The sequence below is a fragment of the Akebia trifoliata genome, chromosome 3 (assembly GCF_017979445.1).
Source record: "Akebia trifoliata isolate Shusen 1 chromosome 3, ASM1797944v1, whole genome shotgun sequence".
Classification (NCBI taxonomy): Eukaryota; Viridiplantae; Streptophyta; class Magnoliopsida; order Ranunculales; family Lardizabalaceae; genus Akebia; species Akebia trifoliata.
The window spans coordinates 50287282-50306611 of record NC_141377.1 but is presented as its reverse complement, the minus strand read 5'-3'; the positions used below and the strand labels follow the sequence as shown (position 1 = coordinate 50306611).

General features: G+C 34.6%; 1 protein-coding gene across 4 annotated transcripts; it reads left to right on the top strand.

The window, feature by feature from the left end:
- Window positions 1–8462: 8462 nt before the first annotated feature.
- LOC147407723 (monosaccharide-sensing protein 2-like) lies at window positions 8463–17683 on the top strand. 4 transcript variants are annotated; one of them, XM_086436434.1, is made up of 8 exons: window positions 8463–8741; window positions 9010–9200; window positions 9302–9450; window positions 9686–9806; window positions 10065–10631; window positions 14367–15313; window positions 15638–15825; window positions 16916–17683. In XM_086436434.1, exons 4-8 carry the CDS (start codon window positions 9728–9730, stop codon window positions 17352–17354), a joined length of 2220 nt encoding a protein of 739 aa, XP_086292560.1. In that variant the 5' UTR covers window positions 8463–8741; window positions 9010–9200; window positions 9302–9450; window positions 9686–9727; the 3' UTR covers window positions 17355–17683. The 4 variants fall into 4 exon arrangements, with proteins under 4 accessions (XP_086292560.1, XP_086292559.1, XP_086292562.1 ...); XM_086436433.1 differs by lacking the exon at window positions 8463–8741 and having other exon boundaries at window positions 8748–9200; XM_086436436.1 differs by lacking the exon at window positions 8463–8741 and having other exon boundaries at window positions 9302–9361.
- The last annotated feature ends 1647 nt before the right edge of the window (window positions 17684–19330 follow it).

Genomic DNA, 19330 nt, shown 5'->3' with positions numbered 1-19330 from the left:
CATTTACTCTTGACTTTGAATTTCTAACTTTAGGGAGTCAATTCATATAAAATTTATTTAATTAACATGGGAGGTGACTAAGGAACCCATTAGCCCAATCCACTACAATAATACATGAACTTCCAAGCAAAGGGTGCACCCTGTATTGGCTACTATATTGTGGATATGACATTAATTTGCTCTACACTAATCCTAAGGCCTATTTGGAAATTGCTCATCATGAACTCAAGGACTAATGTAGCATCACTCATGGGTCACCCATATCCTTAGAACACACAGATGACCATGATGAGCTCTTCAAGGATATTTGGTGAGCATTAAATTACATGTTTCTTGGTTTGAATGGTCACTGTATAATAGTTTATGGACCTAAGATTTTATGACTCTTAGATCCCTTGGTTCATAAATTAGATGATTATTTTCTTTCTATTGTATGCATGTCTACCAAATCTGTTCATGCACCTGCTCCTATTCTCATTCACATTTTGTCTCCCTTTCATCTAAGAACCATAGTATACCTGACATTGAGGGAATGGACTCAAAGCTTATTAGTCATTTACAAATTGTTGAGTAATTTGTGTTTGAAGCACTATGACCAGGGAACTTTGTTTCCATCTCATCACTCTATGTTGTATAGTTCACGAGAAGCTCATCCTACTGATAATCATCCAAAAGGTTAGAACATTTTGAGTTTGACTTGATTTTGTTTTTGTTAGATTAAATTGTGTTTTAAATAGTATATCTGATGTGTGTTTGATTAGATTGTTTTTGTTATAATTTTTTAGGTGCGATTTGTTGAGATTTTTTTTTTGTAGTTCTATGGAAAAAAGCCAAACTTATGTGGCCAAGTAATTTTTAAAAAAAGAAAATAATATAAATTTATGGAATTTTAGTATTAAGGTTCTTGTTAATCATCTAAACCAATGGAACAAGGAATATCTTAGACATCTTATCCATGATTGTAGTAATCAATGCATGATTATTCATATACGACATGATCAGCTTAGCAGCACAACAATCTCACTTACCATGTGCAGTTAAACATTTGTATTTTCATAAGCAAGCCGCAATGTTTCACTTATCAATATCATCATTAGTGCTCTTGTGTTGTTGGTAGTAATGCATGATCAAGAGGAACTTATTGTGAATTTTTGCTTTTCTGAATCTTACCGATTTTTTAGTAATATTCCCTGGTTTTGCTTCATGTCAGTTGTTTATGGTTCTTATGTTTATGTTTTTCTTTGTTAACATCTTCATTAAAAATTTGTTTCCTTTACAATATAAGACCCTTGCATTGTTAGCGGATACAAACAGATAACATTTCTGGTTAGGATCATTGAAAGGGTGAACACAAGAGATGGGCAGTCTAAATATGCAAGGTATGATGTTTTATATGATGATATATTAGAAATTTTGGGGGTGATTCCCCATTTCTGGAGTTTTTTCATTCATATAATTTGTTTGGTATGAATAGATTGGAAGATCTATTCTAATAAAGTGGTGGGTGGGGGAAAACAGAAAATTATTTTACGCTAAAATGTAAAACTGGTCTATTTTCAGACATTGGTGACGGTTGAAGAAAAACGAATTTTATTTTTTAATAAAAACAACAAAACTTTAGACATCGTTTTTACAAAGACAGATGTGTAAAGTAAAAAACACTGTAATGTAACTTTAGCGATTGGTTCTGTTCACTTTTTACACATTGGTGTTTAATACCGATGTCTAAATTTACAGACTTGAGACATCAGTGGCCGTAGACATGGGGGCTTAGCCGTTGTCTTTTATTTTAGATGATAGTTAAACCCGATGTCTAAAGTTTTTTTTTTTTTTCCCCCATTGTGTGTCTAGTGGAATGTTTTGTATCTAACATCATTAGATTACATAATGATCTTTCAAAATATTTGTGAGACCATTCAACATCAATGAAATAGAGAGGAGGTGTTCTTTTCAATCTGATGCAAATAGGGGTTACTTCAATTATTTACAACAAACAAGCGGAGAGCCTATTCTTTTCATTTAATCGCTCACAAATAAAAAGTATTTTGGTTATTTAAGAACAAATGATTATGTAGATCCTATACCAAAATAGAATCTATAACCCAAAAGGCTTGGACTGATGACCAGGACCACGCCTCAGGAAGAGGAGGTCTTGAGTTTGAATCTCTCCTTACAACCTACCCTCGGGGATTCATCTCATAATTACTTGGTGTGGGGTGGGGTGGGGTGGGGTGGGGTGGGGTGGGGGGGCTATTAGTCAAGTGCTCTAGGAGACCTAGACATCTCAGTTACAAAATCTATGATCAAATGAAAAGTTAAAGTTTTGGAGAGAGTTTCCTCGACTCTCGAAATAAAATGTAAATAGTAGGCTTGGGGGTTAGCCCTTTTAAAGGCTCTAATTTTTATGAAATAGACTGGTAAAATAATGTTTTTGCCTTGTGAAACATTAGGGCTATCTAATGGAATACAAAAGTCCTTAATAAATTTTTAAGTAAATTACACTTTGACCCCTTATAATTTGGCATAATTTCATTGTGACCCCCTAATATTTTGATAATTGCATTTACCTCGCCTTTCACTGACAGTGTTAAAATCCAAATGTTTTTTTTATAATTTTATCATATTATTTTTAGTTTAAAAAATAGATTTTAAAACAATAATTAAAATGTCCTAGTCTAAGCATTCATTGAACCCATTTTTCACAGGCATATTTTTGTTTATAAAAAATTAAAAAGGCAAAATGGTCTTTATAAAAGGAAAATATATTATAAAAAAGGCAAAATGACTTTTATAAAAGGAATTTAACTATTAGGTTGACAGCAATTTGACAAAAGGGGGTAACTGAACCACTTAGATAACTATAAAGGAGGTAAGTTCAATTATCAAAACATTAGGGGGTCAAAATGGAATTATGCCAAACTATAGGGGTCAAAGTGTATATCTAAGTATCTCGTAGATAACGGGCCAGACCATGACCAGGCTTTGCCCAACCCGTTCTTCTGATACAGAACATATCTAACAGGACAGATCCAAGGTTCTGTGCACTGACCCACACAGGACACACTACTTTTTTTATTCGAGGGGCGTGAAGAGACTCATAGTCACGACCAACCCACTTCTTTACCATCGCGAATAAATTCTTTAGTTTCTTCAATCACATTTGGTTAGTTTCTCATAACTCATTTCTTGATATAAAGTCATGTTGGAACCTCATATCGCACTTCTTGACATGAAAGTGGATAAGAACCATAAATGCTTTTTTACTCGTATCTCGATGAAACATCTATGATTGCCATTCAGTTTCACCTCAAGAAGTGCGATATGAGGTTCCAGCCTGAGGTTACTTCAGCATTATTCTTCTAGATATTGAACTGGTAACCAGGTGGACAAGTTTGATGGGCTTGAAGGTCCATCCCAATTTCGTCTAAGTAGGGCTGTCAATGAACCGTTCCAATCCAATAACTATGGGTCTGGATTACAGATTAAAATTCCGATAATGACCGGATCCAATAAGGATCTGATTTGATGACACGACCTTGCCGACGTCGCCCTAATGCTAAATATTTGATCTGGGCAAAAATTAGAGTCTGAATTTTTAACGGGCCGTATCAAATCAAAGGGCTAGGTCCACTATTAACATTGTGATGGACACGCCAACTCCACATCCCAACCTCCTGATCTTGAATCACATGGTGCAGGCCCCATAATAATGAAAAAATGTGTTTATTGTTGACAAGATCAAACTACACTATTAAGACTAATCCCAAAATACCTCATGCACATGTGTGTTGTGTATGTGAACACCTCTGTGAAGCTCACTTAGTAATTTAATCAAACACCTATAAGGTACCTAACTAAACATCGTATATATTATACCTTCCAAGACTTTGTTTGATAATGACAATGAAGGACAAATTCATCTAATAGTAATAAATGTAAAGATAAATAATCATACTTCTATGAAGAAGAAAATGGGACAAATTGATACAAAAAAACACACTTCTTGGATTTCTTTCTTTCTTTACTCTCTTCTCTAGAAAAAACTTAAACTTCGTATAACAAAAGAAAATAAAACACATTTTAAGAAACATCATATAAGTGAGCTACTTACGTAAGTTACAAACCCAACCCAAATTACCTTGGACCGATCCAAAAATACATACATTTGGATCGAGCCTAATTGATTTTGAACCATACTTCAACAATACAAGTATTCATGAAGCATACCAAAGCACATGCTAAATTGTGCTGATTAGTCCTGAATAAACTATAGTGGAAGAGAAGTGCTAAGTATATTATTTGAATTTTAGGAAAAAAATAGTAAAATTAAAAACAAAAAAAAAACCAAATTTAAAAATAAAAATTTAATGATTTTAACTTTTCATTAAAAAGTGATTATTTCATAAAACGTTTATTTAAATCTTCCTTGTTCTTTAAGAAAATTCAGCATGAATATTTATTTTAACCTTCATTAAACATTGTCTAAACTATTTCAATAGAATAATTCTTAATTTAAGAAAGAAATACTTAAAAGCATCAAGTAGCCCTGAAAATATTATATATAAAATTGAGACATTTTTGCAGTTTATTATTATTATTTTTTCTGAGGAGTTAAAGGAGTTGTTAGCATGGCTTAGATCTATATAAGATGTTTTATATGGTATGACATGGCCTTCAGGGATACACTTGCGTGTAGGATTGTGTGATAACGATACTTTTGCAACATCATACCAAAACCAACTTCCCTTCCCAATCGTCAATGTAAATGTGCCATCGTGGGGGTCATCACCTAACCATATCTATGAAAACCACTCCAATGAGGCGGCTAACTTACTGAGGGGAAAATTTACACCACACAAATCCCGATGAAAATTTTCCTTCAAAAAAAGTTGACCATCAATGCATCTAGGGCCACTTAAACATCGAGATTGCTAAAAGAAATAAAAGTATTCAAATCCAATTTAAATTGACACTATAGATGTTGAAATAAAAAATTAGACAATGATGGGTTCCCACCACTCGTGTGGTGTATGTATATTTGAAAGATATTTTCCTTCACATTATTTAATGGGAATTTGGGATCTAGACATCTTTCCACTTTCTCCATTATATAAGCAACCGAATATTAGATATGAATTGAGATCTGTTCTCCAGGTTTTGGATTCCTATTGGACCCGTTTGAGGACAAAACGGTAGCAGAACAGTTCTTTTCTTAGAGGTACCCCCTCCATCTTTTGGATAATATTTGAGATATCCCTATGTTTTCAAATTAAAGACACGTCCCTCTCCAACTCAAATGTTCTTTTAAAGATTAATATAAAATAGTCTTCGAGAGACTAATCCCACGGTCACATGCATCATCCCGTCGAAATGTCCTACGTCCAACTAGTTAAGTCGAGAGTTAAGCGGATCCTAAAAGGTACTCCTAAAGAATTCATAGCTTTGTGGGATTTTGAACACTTGACCAAATCTATCTTATTATTATTATTATTATTATTATTAAAATTAATTAACTTTAATTTTAATAATCTATCTACTTTAACTTTCAAATCTCAAGGTAATAAAAGATTTTTGAAAGTAGAAAACGATAGAATTTTAAATAAAAAATTTAAAGATTTATTATAAAATATTTTCAAATCAATAATTAAAATTAAAATTAAATAATTATTTATTTATTTTATTATATAATAAAAATTAAAAAAAATTGAAGATTATATCATAAATTATTTATTTATTTTATCATATTTTGACTCTTATTTTTTCGTACAAGGTTCTCATTTTCTTGGAATAATTCCGGAGAACCATTATAACATAAGGCAATGATTAGAATAATGGTTTTAAACATGTGGAAGGGACCCACTTTATGCTATCTGTACACTTCTATAGCCTCTTACATGGTTGTTACGGAACTAATCACTAAACTTGAAGCCCACATCATGGCTTTTGTTGTGGCTCTTGTGTTTTAGGTCTATTTCTCATGATTTCTTTCTTGAAAATTTATTCGGATTTACAAAACAAGGACAAAGTCATACATTGGGTTTTATTAAGATTTCACGTCTCTTGAGGCGCAAATTTAGTGTATTTTAGTAATACAAAGTTTGATGTCCTCCCATGAAAATGCCTTGAGGTAGGATAGTTGATAGATCGAGTACAGATCAAGGACTTGGGTTCGATGTCCAATTGAATAAAGACCCAATCCACTAACTTATCGGATTGGTTCTTGATCCACCATCTTAGTGTATATATATTGATGACAAGGTGTCTGAACTTATGGCCGACAAGGGGGACCGGAAGAGCCAAGGCCTATGGGTTCCTCCCCCAGGCACGTGCAACGCTTGCACATCACACGCACTATGATTAAAAATGATAGATTCAATTAGATTTCTATTTGTTAAATTTCTTATGGGGTCAATGCCAATTTGACCCTAATCTACATTGACATTTGACCCTTCCTTATGGTGTACTTTCAATCGGACCTACTAATTATGATATCCAAACCATCTCTTGTTGTCTTTACCGGTATAATGATGAGAGAAGGTCGAATGTGTTTGTTGACAGTAAAATTTAGAAGATAAAAAATGTTCCTAATTTACATTTAACCTTACTATTGTTTCAGTCATTTATGTGAAAATGAATAAACTTACAATCCTACAACTCCCCTTAATCATTCTAGGTTGTTTTTAATTAAAAATAAAATCCTTTTTATGATGTTATCTTCAAAATATCCTACTTGGTATTTTAAATTACAAATAATATTCATAATATATTAAATAATAAAAATATAATTATCTATTTGAAAATTTTTGAAATAATTTTGTAAAGTACTTATACGAAAATTTAATTATGCATAAATCCTAATTTTCTAATAAGTGCGCTTAATTTGCACATGCCACTTACTAGCATTTTATAGTTTGATTAGTAAGGCATATATGTTAAATGTTAAAAGTGAATATAAGATGATTTAATTAATAATTAAGAATCAATCACAAAATATCATCAATTCTAGTAATCACAATTTTCTAATCAACTTGAATATTTGTGTAGAGAATTATGGGTCCATAAAATTCTATAGAGTTAAATCTAATTATTATAAGATATACAACAAATTAACACCTTTAATGACATGTCCCGCTATAGTAGGGAATACCAATTCAAGTTCACGTGCGCTAGTTGACGACATTAGATAGAAGGTGATCCCTCCTACATGTGTCACCAACACCGTCAACCTGAGCGACTCCAATTTATTTTATTAATGATAAATTGACTATCTAAAATCCAATGCTCTTTATATGCTCGTTGACATGGCAATGCATATAACCATAAATATTTTTTTCTTGTGTATCTCAAAGAAAAAATCTATGATTTTATGCACTATCACACCAAGGAGTGTCAGGTTAGCACAAATCAACTTTTCATATGTGTCATATTTTGCCCTTCCTATACCACAATAACAAGATGGAGGTTCAAATAAAACAATTATAATTTTATTAGTGATATATAGATGTAAAAATCGAATTTCAAAAATTGATTAAATTAATAATTAAGAATCTATCATAAAATATCATCCACTCTAAAACTTATAATTCACCAATCCACTTGAATATCTGTGGAAGGAGTTATGGGTCCATCAAATTTCATGGAATCACATTCAATTATTGCAAAAGACATATAGCAAATTATGTCTTTGATGACGACGTGTCCTATGCAGTCAGTTGGCAACACTCGATGGTGGTGAAATCAATACAACTAAGCACATATCTACGGTTATGTGCGCACCTCCACGTCAGCAATGTAAAAACAGCAGTAAATCTAACGTCACCCCAGCAACTCTTCTATTGCCACATGTCAATAATTGAGTAATAAAACGTCGGATCTTAAAAAAATCTTTGAAAATAATACAAGTTAATGGCTACGTGGCAAAAAATAAAAAGTGCGAGAAAGCCCAATCATTTTCCATTAAAGTAAATCTTTAATAAGGTCCAAGAAAGAGATATATATTTATTTATTTTTCTATAATTTTAGACTTTTTCGAAAAAAGAAGAAGCAGGCCTTTAGTACAGTTATGCCAAATCCAAAGCCCAAAGGAGAGATCTAAAAATTAAACAGATTCTTCTTTGTTTTATTTATTTAATTGATGAATATTGGACTATCTAAAAGGTTAAGAAGAGATCGCGAGAGCACGTTCAACACCCGAAGCTTACGGTTTTTTATTGTAAACGGTAAGACAATTCTGTCCATCTCTCTCTCTCTCTCTGTGCCTTTGACAGCTACATTGGATCACTCACTAAGAGCCAAAAAAAAAAAAATAACAATTAGGGTTTGTAAATATCTCGATTTAGGAAACTCCAAGAATTACATTTAAGTTAAGTATTTTTCTTCGATTTTTTACGGATCTGCAATAGTCTCCAGTTGAAAATAAAGAGAAATTTTACTGTTTTTGGGACGATTTAAGCGGAGATTTTACAAATTTTTAACTATTTCGAGTGGAATTTGGATAAAGGAGGTTTCTTTTGTTGTTGTTTGGAGATACAGAAGGACAGAATTATAGAAACTCTAAGAGTCAAGAAATTTTAGGTTTTCGAGATTGGAGAAAGCGGACTATTTACCGACCTTTGGCTTTTGTTTGAGGTGGAAGTAAGAGGTTTTGTCGATTATGAATAGTAGAAATTGTGAAATTCTAGAAAAATACACGTTCATCTGCTTGGAGTAGAAAAATCCGAGGTTTCAGTGGTTTTGGACAGGTTTGGCCCGGTTGGAATTGTAGGCTTTTACTGTAGATATTCTCTTTAAGATCTGTGATTGATTATTGGGTGAGAAAACTTTTGGGTCGGCAAAAGTTTTTCCATCTCGACTAGTGGGAATTCCAGATTTTAAGCGATTTTTGAGTCTTTTTTAGTTGAAAATTTATAATTTTTTGCAATTCTAGAGTAATTTTCCATAATTTCTAGTTGAAAATTGCTGAAAGTTGAGATCTGTAATTGGTTTTTGAGGTTAAAACTTGATGTACAGATCTCTATGGTTTTCTACTTGGGAGGCTAAGCAGTTGGTATTTATGAATTGGATGTCTTTTGATCCAATCAAGCTGAGTTAGAGTGAAACAACCTTTCCTTGTTAATCTCAAGCTCTGCAGATGAACTTTAACTGCAATCCTTGACTGGACCTGAGAATCAGACAAAGCTGATGTCAGTGCTGCGAGAGAGGTGTGTCGCAAAGTGATCAATTATAGGAAAAGCTCTCTGTTTTCCTTCTACTTCTTTTAATATTTTGGGGGCTTTTTATATACTTTCCCTTTTGGAATTAGGATTGCTCTTCCAATTGAAGCTTTGCCTACACACGAAGATCTTCTCAAAGACAACTTCGGGTATCGATTTCTCTGTGTATCAACTTAAGGATTGCAGGGCGTTGAGGCTACAATCTTGATTTGGATTGGGGTTCTGTTTCTTAACCTTGGTACCTGATCTTGTTTCATTGAATATGTGTCATCCACTGTATATGATTGTTTTTTAAAATCTTTTTATTATTATATTTTCTTTTATTTCCTTGAATATGCTGGTTTTGAACACCCATGAATGAGGAGTCTCTACACGGTAGTCAAAAGAGTGATAATTCTGTTAGAACTTCAACGGATTGATGGGCACACGTGTACTATTTGATTTCAAATCTTGATATGTTTTTATCTTTCCAGGTGGTTTTTTAGGGATTCAGAGTGCAAGTAATTTCAGGAAAGATGAGTGGAGCTGTGCTTGTAGCTATTGTGGCTGCAATCGGCAACTTTTTGCAAGGATGGGATAATGCAACAATTGCAGGTAACTAATTCTGTCATTTGTCTAGGGTTTGTTATGAAGCAGGAACTTCTGTTTTTCACCATTTTCTTATATTTCAAAGTAAACATGATTTGTAGTACATCAAGGAAAACTATTTGCGCAGATCCATAGTTTGGGTCACTCATGTGCTTTAAGAGATCGATTCAATACTAATTTATTTACTCTTGTAACTGAATTTGCCTTGGAAAAAAACCTTTTGATGCTTCTTGTTGTTGAAAAAGTAGTTCTGATTCGCTGCAGGTTCTGTTCTTTACATAAAGAAGGAATTTGAATTAGAAAGTGCGCCTACTTTAGAAGGGCTAATTGTAGCCATGTCACTCATTGGAGCCACAGTTATTACAACATGCTCTGGACCTATATCAGATTGGCTTGGTCGGCGTCCGATGCTGATAATCTCATCAGTTCTATATTTTCTTAGTGGCCTCGTAATGTTATGGTCTCCCAATGTTTATGTACTCCTCTTAGCAAGGCTTCTAGATGGATTTGGAATTGGTCTTTCAGTTACCCTTGTTCCGGTTTATATATCTGAGACAGCTCCACCAGAAATAAGGGGATTATTGAACACCCTTCCGCAGTTCACTGGTTCTGGTGGAATGTTTCTGTCGTATTGTATGGTTTTCGGAATGTCGTTGCTGGATTCACCAAGTTGGAGGTTGATGCTTGGGGTTCTTTCTATTCCCTCTCTTATTTATTTTGCCTTAACAGTTTTTTTCATGCCTGAATCTCCGCGGTGGCTTGTGAGTAAAGGGAAGATGCTTGAGGCTAAACAAGTTTTGCAGAGACTACGTGGCAGGGAAGATGTCTCAGGTTCGTTCTTTGACGCTGCTTTTGAGTATAATCAGTTAATGCCTTTGTTTGGCTGTGTAAGTTTGATTGCGTGGTAGCTTGAATGTATGCATGGGAGCTTCAACCAAGATGTTATGTAAGATTTGCAATTTGATTTCTATGGTCTAATCAGATCTTAATCCAGATGATTTGAATCTTATGCATGGATTCTTTAGATTAAAATCCTATAGTGATTATCAGGTTTAGAATAGTTTTCCGATTGTGCTTATCAGGATTTTAGGTTGTACAAATCTTGTCATTACATGATGAGTTATGATTTGGTTGGGACTTGCGAATATATATACGTATGTATAATTTCTATCGTATTTTGTTTACTTTTTGGGAAAATTATTAACATTATGAATTGTTCAATCCTATTTGGTTCTCGCAGCATTCATTATCTAAAATATGTATACATTTTGAGTTTCTTGTACCACTTTGGTGACTCATGTTATTAAGTCTCGAACAAAACTATATTAACTTGATTATGTTTTTCGGTTTTTTGTTGAAACATTTCAAAATCCAATTTAGAATCATAATTCATACTAACTCGGCCCACCTTTATTGTTGCTCGAGCTTATCGATCGAGTCAAACTGGTATTTAACCTATCCAATCCTTTTTTTTTGGTATCACCCAACACAGCTTTATGTCAAATCAGGGTCTGAGACTAGATTCTCAAACCCGGATTAGATCCAAATTTTTTTTCATAGACAGTATGAAGATGGGGTTTTGATCCAAGGTCTGTGATATTACCACACACAGACTTTACCACCTCACCAAGGTCACACCCCATCATATCTGATATGGTTTTGATTATAAAGAATTCATGATCCTCCTTATACCATTTGATTGGACATTTTTAATTTTCCAGAGGAAAAATTGTCTTGAAAGAAGACAACGACAAAATAATCGATAGGTGAAATCAGTGTTGACATCTATGATGCTGAAAGTTGTCAAACAAAAGTTTTGCTCTTGGCATTTTATTGATTATAATAGCACTCCTTTCCTCATTGGGAAAAGTTGAGGGACCCTCCTTCTGGTTTTTGGTTTTTGAAGCCTGTTCTTTTTTGTTCTTGATTTTATACTCCCTTTTGAAGGATAAATATAAAATCAATGTTTTAAAAACCGGACCGATAATCAAACTGAAATTTTGGTTAATAGGTCGGACAGGGGTCCAATCGGGGTTCAATTTGATCGGACTGATTTCTAATAATACATATGAAAAATTTATAATCATTAGACCATTAGATGTTATCTTCCAAACAAAACTTAAAAACTTAATATATGATAAATAAATAATATAAGATTTAAGCAATTAAATTTGTTTAAATGATGTATTCTTTAATAAATGGTAATTTGACTAAAAATAATAACATCACCCAAGAAAGAGAACATGGCATTTTGAGTCACTCAAGTCTTTAATAGCTGTTGCATTTAAAATAAATTTGAAATATGCATTTGAAGATATTTTTAGTAGAAGAGAAATAATTGGGGGCATTTTAGATAGTAAAATTAATTTGGGTGGCGTGTTTAATGCATCTTAATGATCTCCCTTTAATTACTAAATGATGCTTTAAAAAGAGTGCAGGGTAGTGCATGTTTTGGAAACTAACACACAATTTAAGAAAGTTTAAATCTCAAAAAAAGGCAAAATGATGTAGGTGAGATTTTTTTACTATTTTTACTTTTTTCCAGAATTAAAAACCATGGTTCATAGACTGGTTGGTTCGGACGGTTGAACCATTAAATTATTAAAACCAATGGTTCAAAAGTAAATATCAGTTCTTAATGAACCGGACTGAAATGTTAAGAAATCCGGTCAGACCCAGTTGAACCGTTAGTCCGGTCCGGTTTTTAAAACACTGATATAAATTTATTTATGAAAACATAGAATATAACTATATGTAAGGTTAAATTTGGGGTTAAAGGGGTAAATGAGGAAAGATAGTAAAGTTAGATGGGTACAATTGAAAAAGGGGGGAGGCGAGAAAAGACAATGAAGTTGAAGGGGGGAGAAGAAGAAAGGCAATAAAGTGAGTTTGTGTGGACCTCACTCATTTGTCTCAATCTTTATACTCCATAGAATTTTAGCAGCTACACATTTGTGGGGTATAAAGAGAGAGGAGTCCACCAATTTGTTTTGTTATATAGATGTAATTTAATTGAAAAACCAATCATGAGGTACTTCCTACTTTTTCTCTTCTTTGACAACTACGTGGTCGCCAGTGTATTAAGTTTCGTTATCAATGTTTATTTTGATCAACATGGAAATATTTTCTTAGTATAGAAATTAGTTCAATTTTTAAAGAAAATGATAGGAATATTGAAGAAGTTTTCATTAGAATGGCAAATAGGGTGGTATCTATGGCTACAATCAAAAGGGAATATATTGGGGATGGCAAACGTTTCATTTTGCACCTTTAATCACAAACGATACTATGTTCTTTACTGATGCTTGCTTGTTGTAGCTGAGATAGCTTTGTTGCCTTTGGTGTTTTGATGTTAATATTCGGTTATTATATGATGATTTCTTAACTGTTCATATATAAAAATAGAAATAGATATGCCAAAAACGACATCTCTCATGTCAATGACACCAAAGGGATATTAAATGAATGGAAAACCGAGATGGTTATCTTTCAGAAAATTCTATAGCGAGAGATACCTATTCTTCATCCTTCTAAAGGTGGGAGAAAAGATAAAAACTAATTTTGAATCAAAATTCAACTTTGAAACTCATGTAAATGTAATTCAATTATGCTTCATCCTTCTGGTTAACCCGAGAACAAAAATGGGCTAGATTCACGGGAAATCTTATTCATTTAGAGAGGGTAGATTAAGATGGGACACCAAAATAATTGACTGTTGAGCTGTCTAATTGTATCCAAGGGTCAAGTAGAAATTGGATTATGGAATCACGAAGCATAATTGTGTGTGTGTGTGTTTGAGTTGGATCAAGACTTCCAATTAAATGAGTATTAGTAAAGGATCCATGTATAAATAAAGATACAAAAGTAGATCTTCAGTTTTTTGTTTGTGTAGAGAGTGACAGTAAGGGTGACTTATCTGTCTACTTTTCCACTATCACCTTCAAAAAACCAAAGTCTTCCTCACATAAAGTTGCTAGAGTACAATTAACTTCTGGATTTGAAATCGTTGCTTATATACTTGGTATTGGCCATAGAAGGAAACCCCTCGTCACCTAAAAGCTAATGGGCTTGCCTCCCACACGCATACATTGAAGAAGTGTACAATTTTATCTAAAAATCATCCCATGAGTTATTGAAAAAATATTTTTACCATGAGTTATCAACTCCCATCCCAAAAAGATAAAGCTGATTCATTTCCATTATTTAAGAATAGTGAACCCAAGCGGTGACTTTCGTTGAAAGCCTCAACTCTCTAACATTGAATTACTCCATTATATTTTCACCCACTGGACATTAAATAAACTGAAAATCAAGAAGAATGGTTGAGTGATTCATCTCACTTTACAACGAAAGAAAATGATCAGCACAATCTTCCTTCTACCATCAAGTGATCATAATTCTTTCAAGTAATAGAATCCATCATATTGGTTGGCCTTTGAAGTTGAAGTTAACATTGTTTGGTGATCTTTTCCAGGAAGTAATAGTATTTTTTTTTTACACTTTTGAGGAATAAATGAATATGTTTATTCATAATTTTTCTAACTCCTGAGCTCCTTTGTTCTATAGGTGAGATGGCCTTGCTGGTTGAAGGACTTGGAGTTGGCGGCGAAACATCAATAGAAGAGTACATTATCGGCCAAGCCAATGATCTCACTGATGACCAAGACACAACTGCTGACAAGGACCAAATCAAACTATACGGGCCCGAAGAAGGCCTCTCCTGGATTGCCAGACCTGTTACTGGGCAGAGTTCTATAGGTCTTGTGTCTCGTCATGGAAGCATGGTGAACCAAAGTATGCCCCTAATGGACCCTTTAGTCACACTCTTTGGTAGCATCCATGAAAAGCTTCCTGAGCAAGGAAGCATGCGTAGCATGCTTTTTCCCAACTTTGGCAGCATGTTCAGCACCGCAGAGCATCACAGTAAAAATGAAGAATGGGATGAGGAGAGCCTCCAGAGGGATGGTGAGGATTACACATCTGATGCCGCTGGGAATGATTCTGACGACAATTTGCAGAGCCCATTACTCTCACGTCAGACAACGAGCATGGAAAAGGACATTGTCCCACCCGGTTCCCTTGGTAGCATTTTAAGCATGAGACGCCGCAGCAGTCTCATGCAAGGAAATGCTGGAGAGACAGTCAGTAGTATGGGTATTGGTGGTGGTTGGCAGCTGGCATGGAAATGGTCTGAGAGAGAAGGTGAAGATGGAAAGCAAGGGGGATTCAAGAGAATTTATTTGCGTGAGGATGGTGTCCCTAGTTCTCGACGAGGTTCTCTTGTTTCACTTCCTGGCGGTGATATCCCTGCAGAAGGTGAGTTCATACAGGCTTCTGCTTTAGTGAGCCAGCCTGCTCTTTATTCCAAGGAGCTTATGCACCATCATCCAGTTGGACCTGCTATGGTTCACCCATCTGAACAAGCTTCAAAAGGGCCAAGGTGGAATGATCTTCTCGAGCCAGGAGTCAAACATGCATTGTTCGTTGGAATTGGGATTCAAATTCTTCAGCAGGTAAGAAAAAAAATCAATTGGAAAAGTTCCCATTTCTCTTGTTTAGAGGGCATTTGCTTGCATGGTTAGGTCTAGGTCAGAGTTCTCTTTCCTTGAAGAGTTGAAAAGCCCAGCAATGAGTTTGAATTGCTTTATTCTTTTTGGAGTCTTCTTTCCCATATTCGATAGTTAAGCAAGAAATTTAGTTACTGTCACTTCATTTATAAGTAGGAAGGTTGCATAAACTTTGCTTTTTTTTAAAAAATTATATATATGTATCTTTTTTGTTTTGTTTTGTTTTGTTTTCCAATGTGCTTCTCATATGTATGTTTCTTGGTTATACAGTTTTCTGGCATAAATGGGGTTCTCTACTACACCCCTCAGATTCTCGAGCAGGCAGGTGTTGGAGTTCTTCTTTCAAACATGGGCATCAGTTCTGATTCTGCATCTTTCCTTATTAGTGCTGTCACTACCTTGTTGATGCTTCCTTGTATAGGTGTTTCCATGAGGCTTGTGGATATTTCAGGGAGAAGGTAATTTCCTAATTCATTTTTTAAATGTCCAAAGTGTTTTTAGATTGTTGGTTAATCTTGATATCTTTATGCTATAGTTGGGTACTTTTGCTGAAGGACTTCTTTTTCACTTTCTTCTCCATTATTGGTCTCTTATGGTCAGAACGAGCAACAGACACGTGTTATCTTTTCACCTGTAGATATGATAATGTTTTATTTTTATTTTTGAATGAGTTGTCTTGGTTTCAATGAAGCTGATAGAAGTCAAAGGAAACTCCCGAGTCATAAGAGAATTTTATTTTAAATGTGGCAATGATTTCTTGCTAAATTTTACCAATTTCACTGATTAATCTTTAACATCTGGACGTTATAATCGTATTCTTGACTGGTGTTTTGCCCTTGTTTTAAGATCCTTCCTCTCTTGGTGTTCTTCCTATGGCTTGACTCAACTGATAATGGTTTTCAGTAGACTGGTGGAGGAGACCTGGAAATGATGGAAACCAGTTTCATTCTTCCTTCTCTAAATGAGCAGAAAAAAAAACAAAATAAATAAATAATAATAATTCATGCCAATATAAAATTAGAGAAGAATATTAAATCATAAAAGGAACACAGCAATAGTATGATGTCCAGATATGTGAAGGATACAGCCCCAACACTGAACGGATATGGCATTTACACAAAAATTATATTAATGCTGATATGGTACTCATCCAGGTAAGAGAACAAAATAAGTGCCTCCCAAATAGGTTGACAACTTCATTGATACTTCTTTTAAAATGGTCAGTAGTATTATCCAAGCTTCACGGCCTCATTTTCCCAATCGAACAAGCTTATTTTTAATTAAGTGCCAAAAGATCATTGGGGCATTTGATGTTATCAGTTGGGGTCAGACTGGTGAATACTAGTTTCCGTAAATCAACTTCCCCCAGAAGCAAAATCTTAGAGCTCCCAAAATGTGAGATACAAGTATTCTGGTGATTGAATCATTTTGACATTTATATATGGAATGAGAGATTATAGTTACCAAAGTTCTCTACTCAGATGGTAAATTCCTTTAATTGCTATCATTCATTATTTTAACCCTATTTACTATTTTCCCCAACTGCAGGAAGCTGCTGCTCACCACAATCCCTGTCCTGATTGTGGCTCTTGTCGTTCTAGTTCTTAGCAATGTTGTGAGCATGGGCTCTGTCATTCACGCCGCAATCTCAACCACCAGTGTTGTACTGTACTTCTGCTTCTTCGTCATGGCATTTGGGCCCATTCCCAACATTCTCTGCTCGGAAATATTCCCTACCCGTGTTCGCGGTCTCTGCATTGCAATCTGTGCCCTTGTCTTTTGGATTGGGGACATCATCGTCACCTACACACTACCTGTGATGCTGAGCTCCATTGGCCTTGCCGGTGTCTTTGGTATCTATGCCGTCGTGTGCCTTATTTCCTGGGTGTTCGTTTTCTTGAAGGTTCCAGAAACTAAGGGCATGCCCCTCGAAGTCATCATTGAGTTTTTCGCCGTCGGTGCAAAGCAAGCTGCCAAGAACAACTAACCTAATTTTCTACAAATTGGAATTTCAATTTTAATGTCAGTTTTCTGGCACTTTGAACTACTGAAGATCTTATGGAGCTCTTCTGGTCAAGGATGATTCATGGGGAGGTTGGAGTAGAAGATAATATAGGGTTGTGGTTATACTTGGAAGAAACAAGAGGTGAGCTCTGAAGACATGAATTGGGATATTTATTAATATTTATTGGTGTGTTGTGTGTTTTTTTTTCTTCGTGTATCTGAGGTGTTTGAATGCTCGAAACTTTATTGTTTCCTTCAACTGGCGTTCCAAAATTTTCACTGTTGTTTGATAATAGAGTTATATTTTATCAATTTCATAGTACAGTGTCAGTGGTGGATAAGCAGGGGGCCAAGTGGTGGTAGCCTCCCCACATCCGATGCCAATGTTCTAGTGCATATCAACCAGGTGAGTTCTTAGGTAAGAAATCACTGTTGAAATTTTCATGGATTGAACAAGCTCAACTTGTGTGGGGACAATACCTAGACCTACAAAATTCAATTTCTTTCACACCCCCACCCCCACCCTCCCCCCAAAAAAAAAAAAAAAAAAAAAAAAAAAAGGGAAAAAAGAGATTCTATTGCCACACCAACTTTTGCTAATGTCTCACTAATTCATATGTAAATTGCCAAAAAAATTAGCACACATCTTGGGGTGGTGTCAGGAAAAGTTGGTGTGGCAATAGAAGCTCTAAAAATAAAATTCTGTGGAGAAGCATGTTTTGCACAAAGATTGGGTATAAGATTGATTGGTATAGAAGGTGTTTGTGCGTAATCCTTGGCATTCTAGTGGAACTCCATTTTTTGATTCCCCTGATCCAAATGAGCATATTATCAATACCTGTGAGCCAATGATTATTTTTGTTGGTCAAGACTAGACACTGGCCCCTGTGATTCAAGGCCGGAGTACTGCAATGGCTCTATAGAAGGATGGGTAATACAGCCTTCTGAAACAAGCTCATGGGATCGGACTCTCAATGGCTCAAGTGTACTGTTCTTTTGGAACATATTTTTCCACCTGCACCACCACCACCTTTGTCATTGGAGTGGCTCAAAACTTGTTAGTCCAGTCCAGCTAAACCAACTTGGGATCATTGCTAGAATCTGAGATTAAGGTCCAAAGTTGGTTCTATGCTGGGATTTGTTCTAATTTCCCAAGTCCAGGTCTGGCCCAAGATTGACTTCATGTGGGTAGACTGTTTCAGTTTCAGAGAGCCATGTAATTTTTGGTTATGAGCCAAAAACCAACTTAATGACCAAGTTTCGTTTTTCATAGGGCATTGGGTACCACCGTACCAGCGTAATTATCCTAATTTATAGTCAAACCGATTATCCCAATTCTGGACTAATCTCTATTATCTATTACACTACTAAAGGTAATTTGAGGATTTTTTTAAACCTTGTTTACAAGTTTGATGCACCTTCTAGACGTTACTTGAATCATCCAAGATCCAAGATATTTACATTATATTTTGAAAATCTTAGTCTAAGTTTAGAACAACTTAATTGGATTTCATGTAAAATATTCAATTTTCGATGATTTAAATATTATATATATAAAAAAAGAGATTTGGTACATCTACTAATACACTTTTTGTATATATATATATATATATATATATATATATATAGAGTCGGTTTGTAAACAATATGTTTTGTCTTATATGGGCAAAAAGTTTTGGAAATGACTTATTTTTTATGAGGCTGATCTCTATGATGAGTAGATCATCCTCACAATATATATAAATGCAGAAATCTGCTCTACATCGAGATCCTAACACAAATCATATGAGGGTTTTTTATATGATTCGACAAATATACTTATATCTAGGAGTTTGGAAAGACATTCCACTGCATGACTATAATGAATCTCTTGTTACACAAAATAATAAATTATTGAAAAAAAAACTCCCTATATCAAGACATTTATCATAAAAGGGAGGACCATTTTTTTGTTTGAGT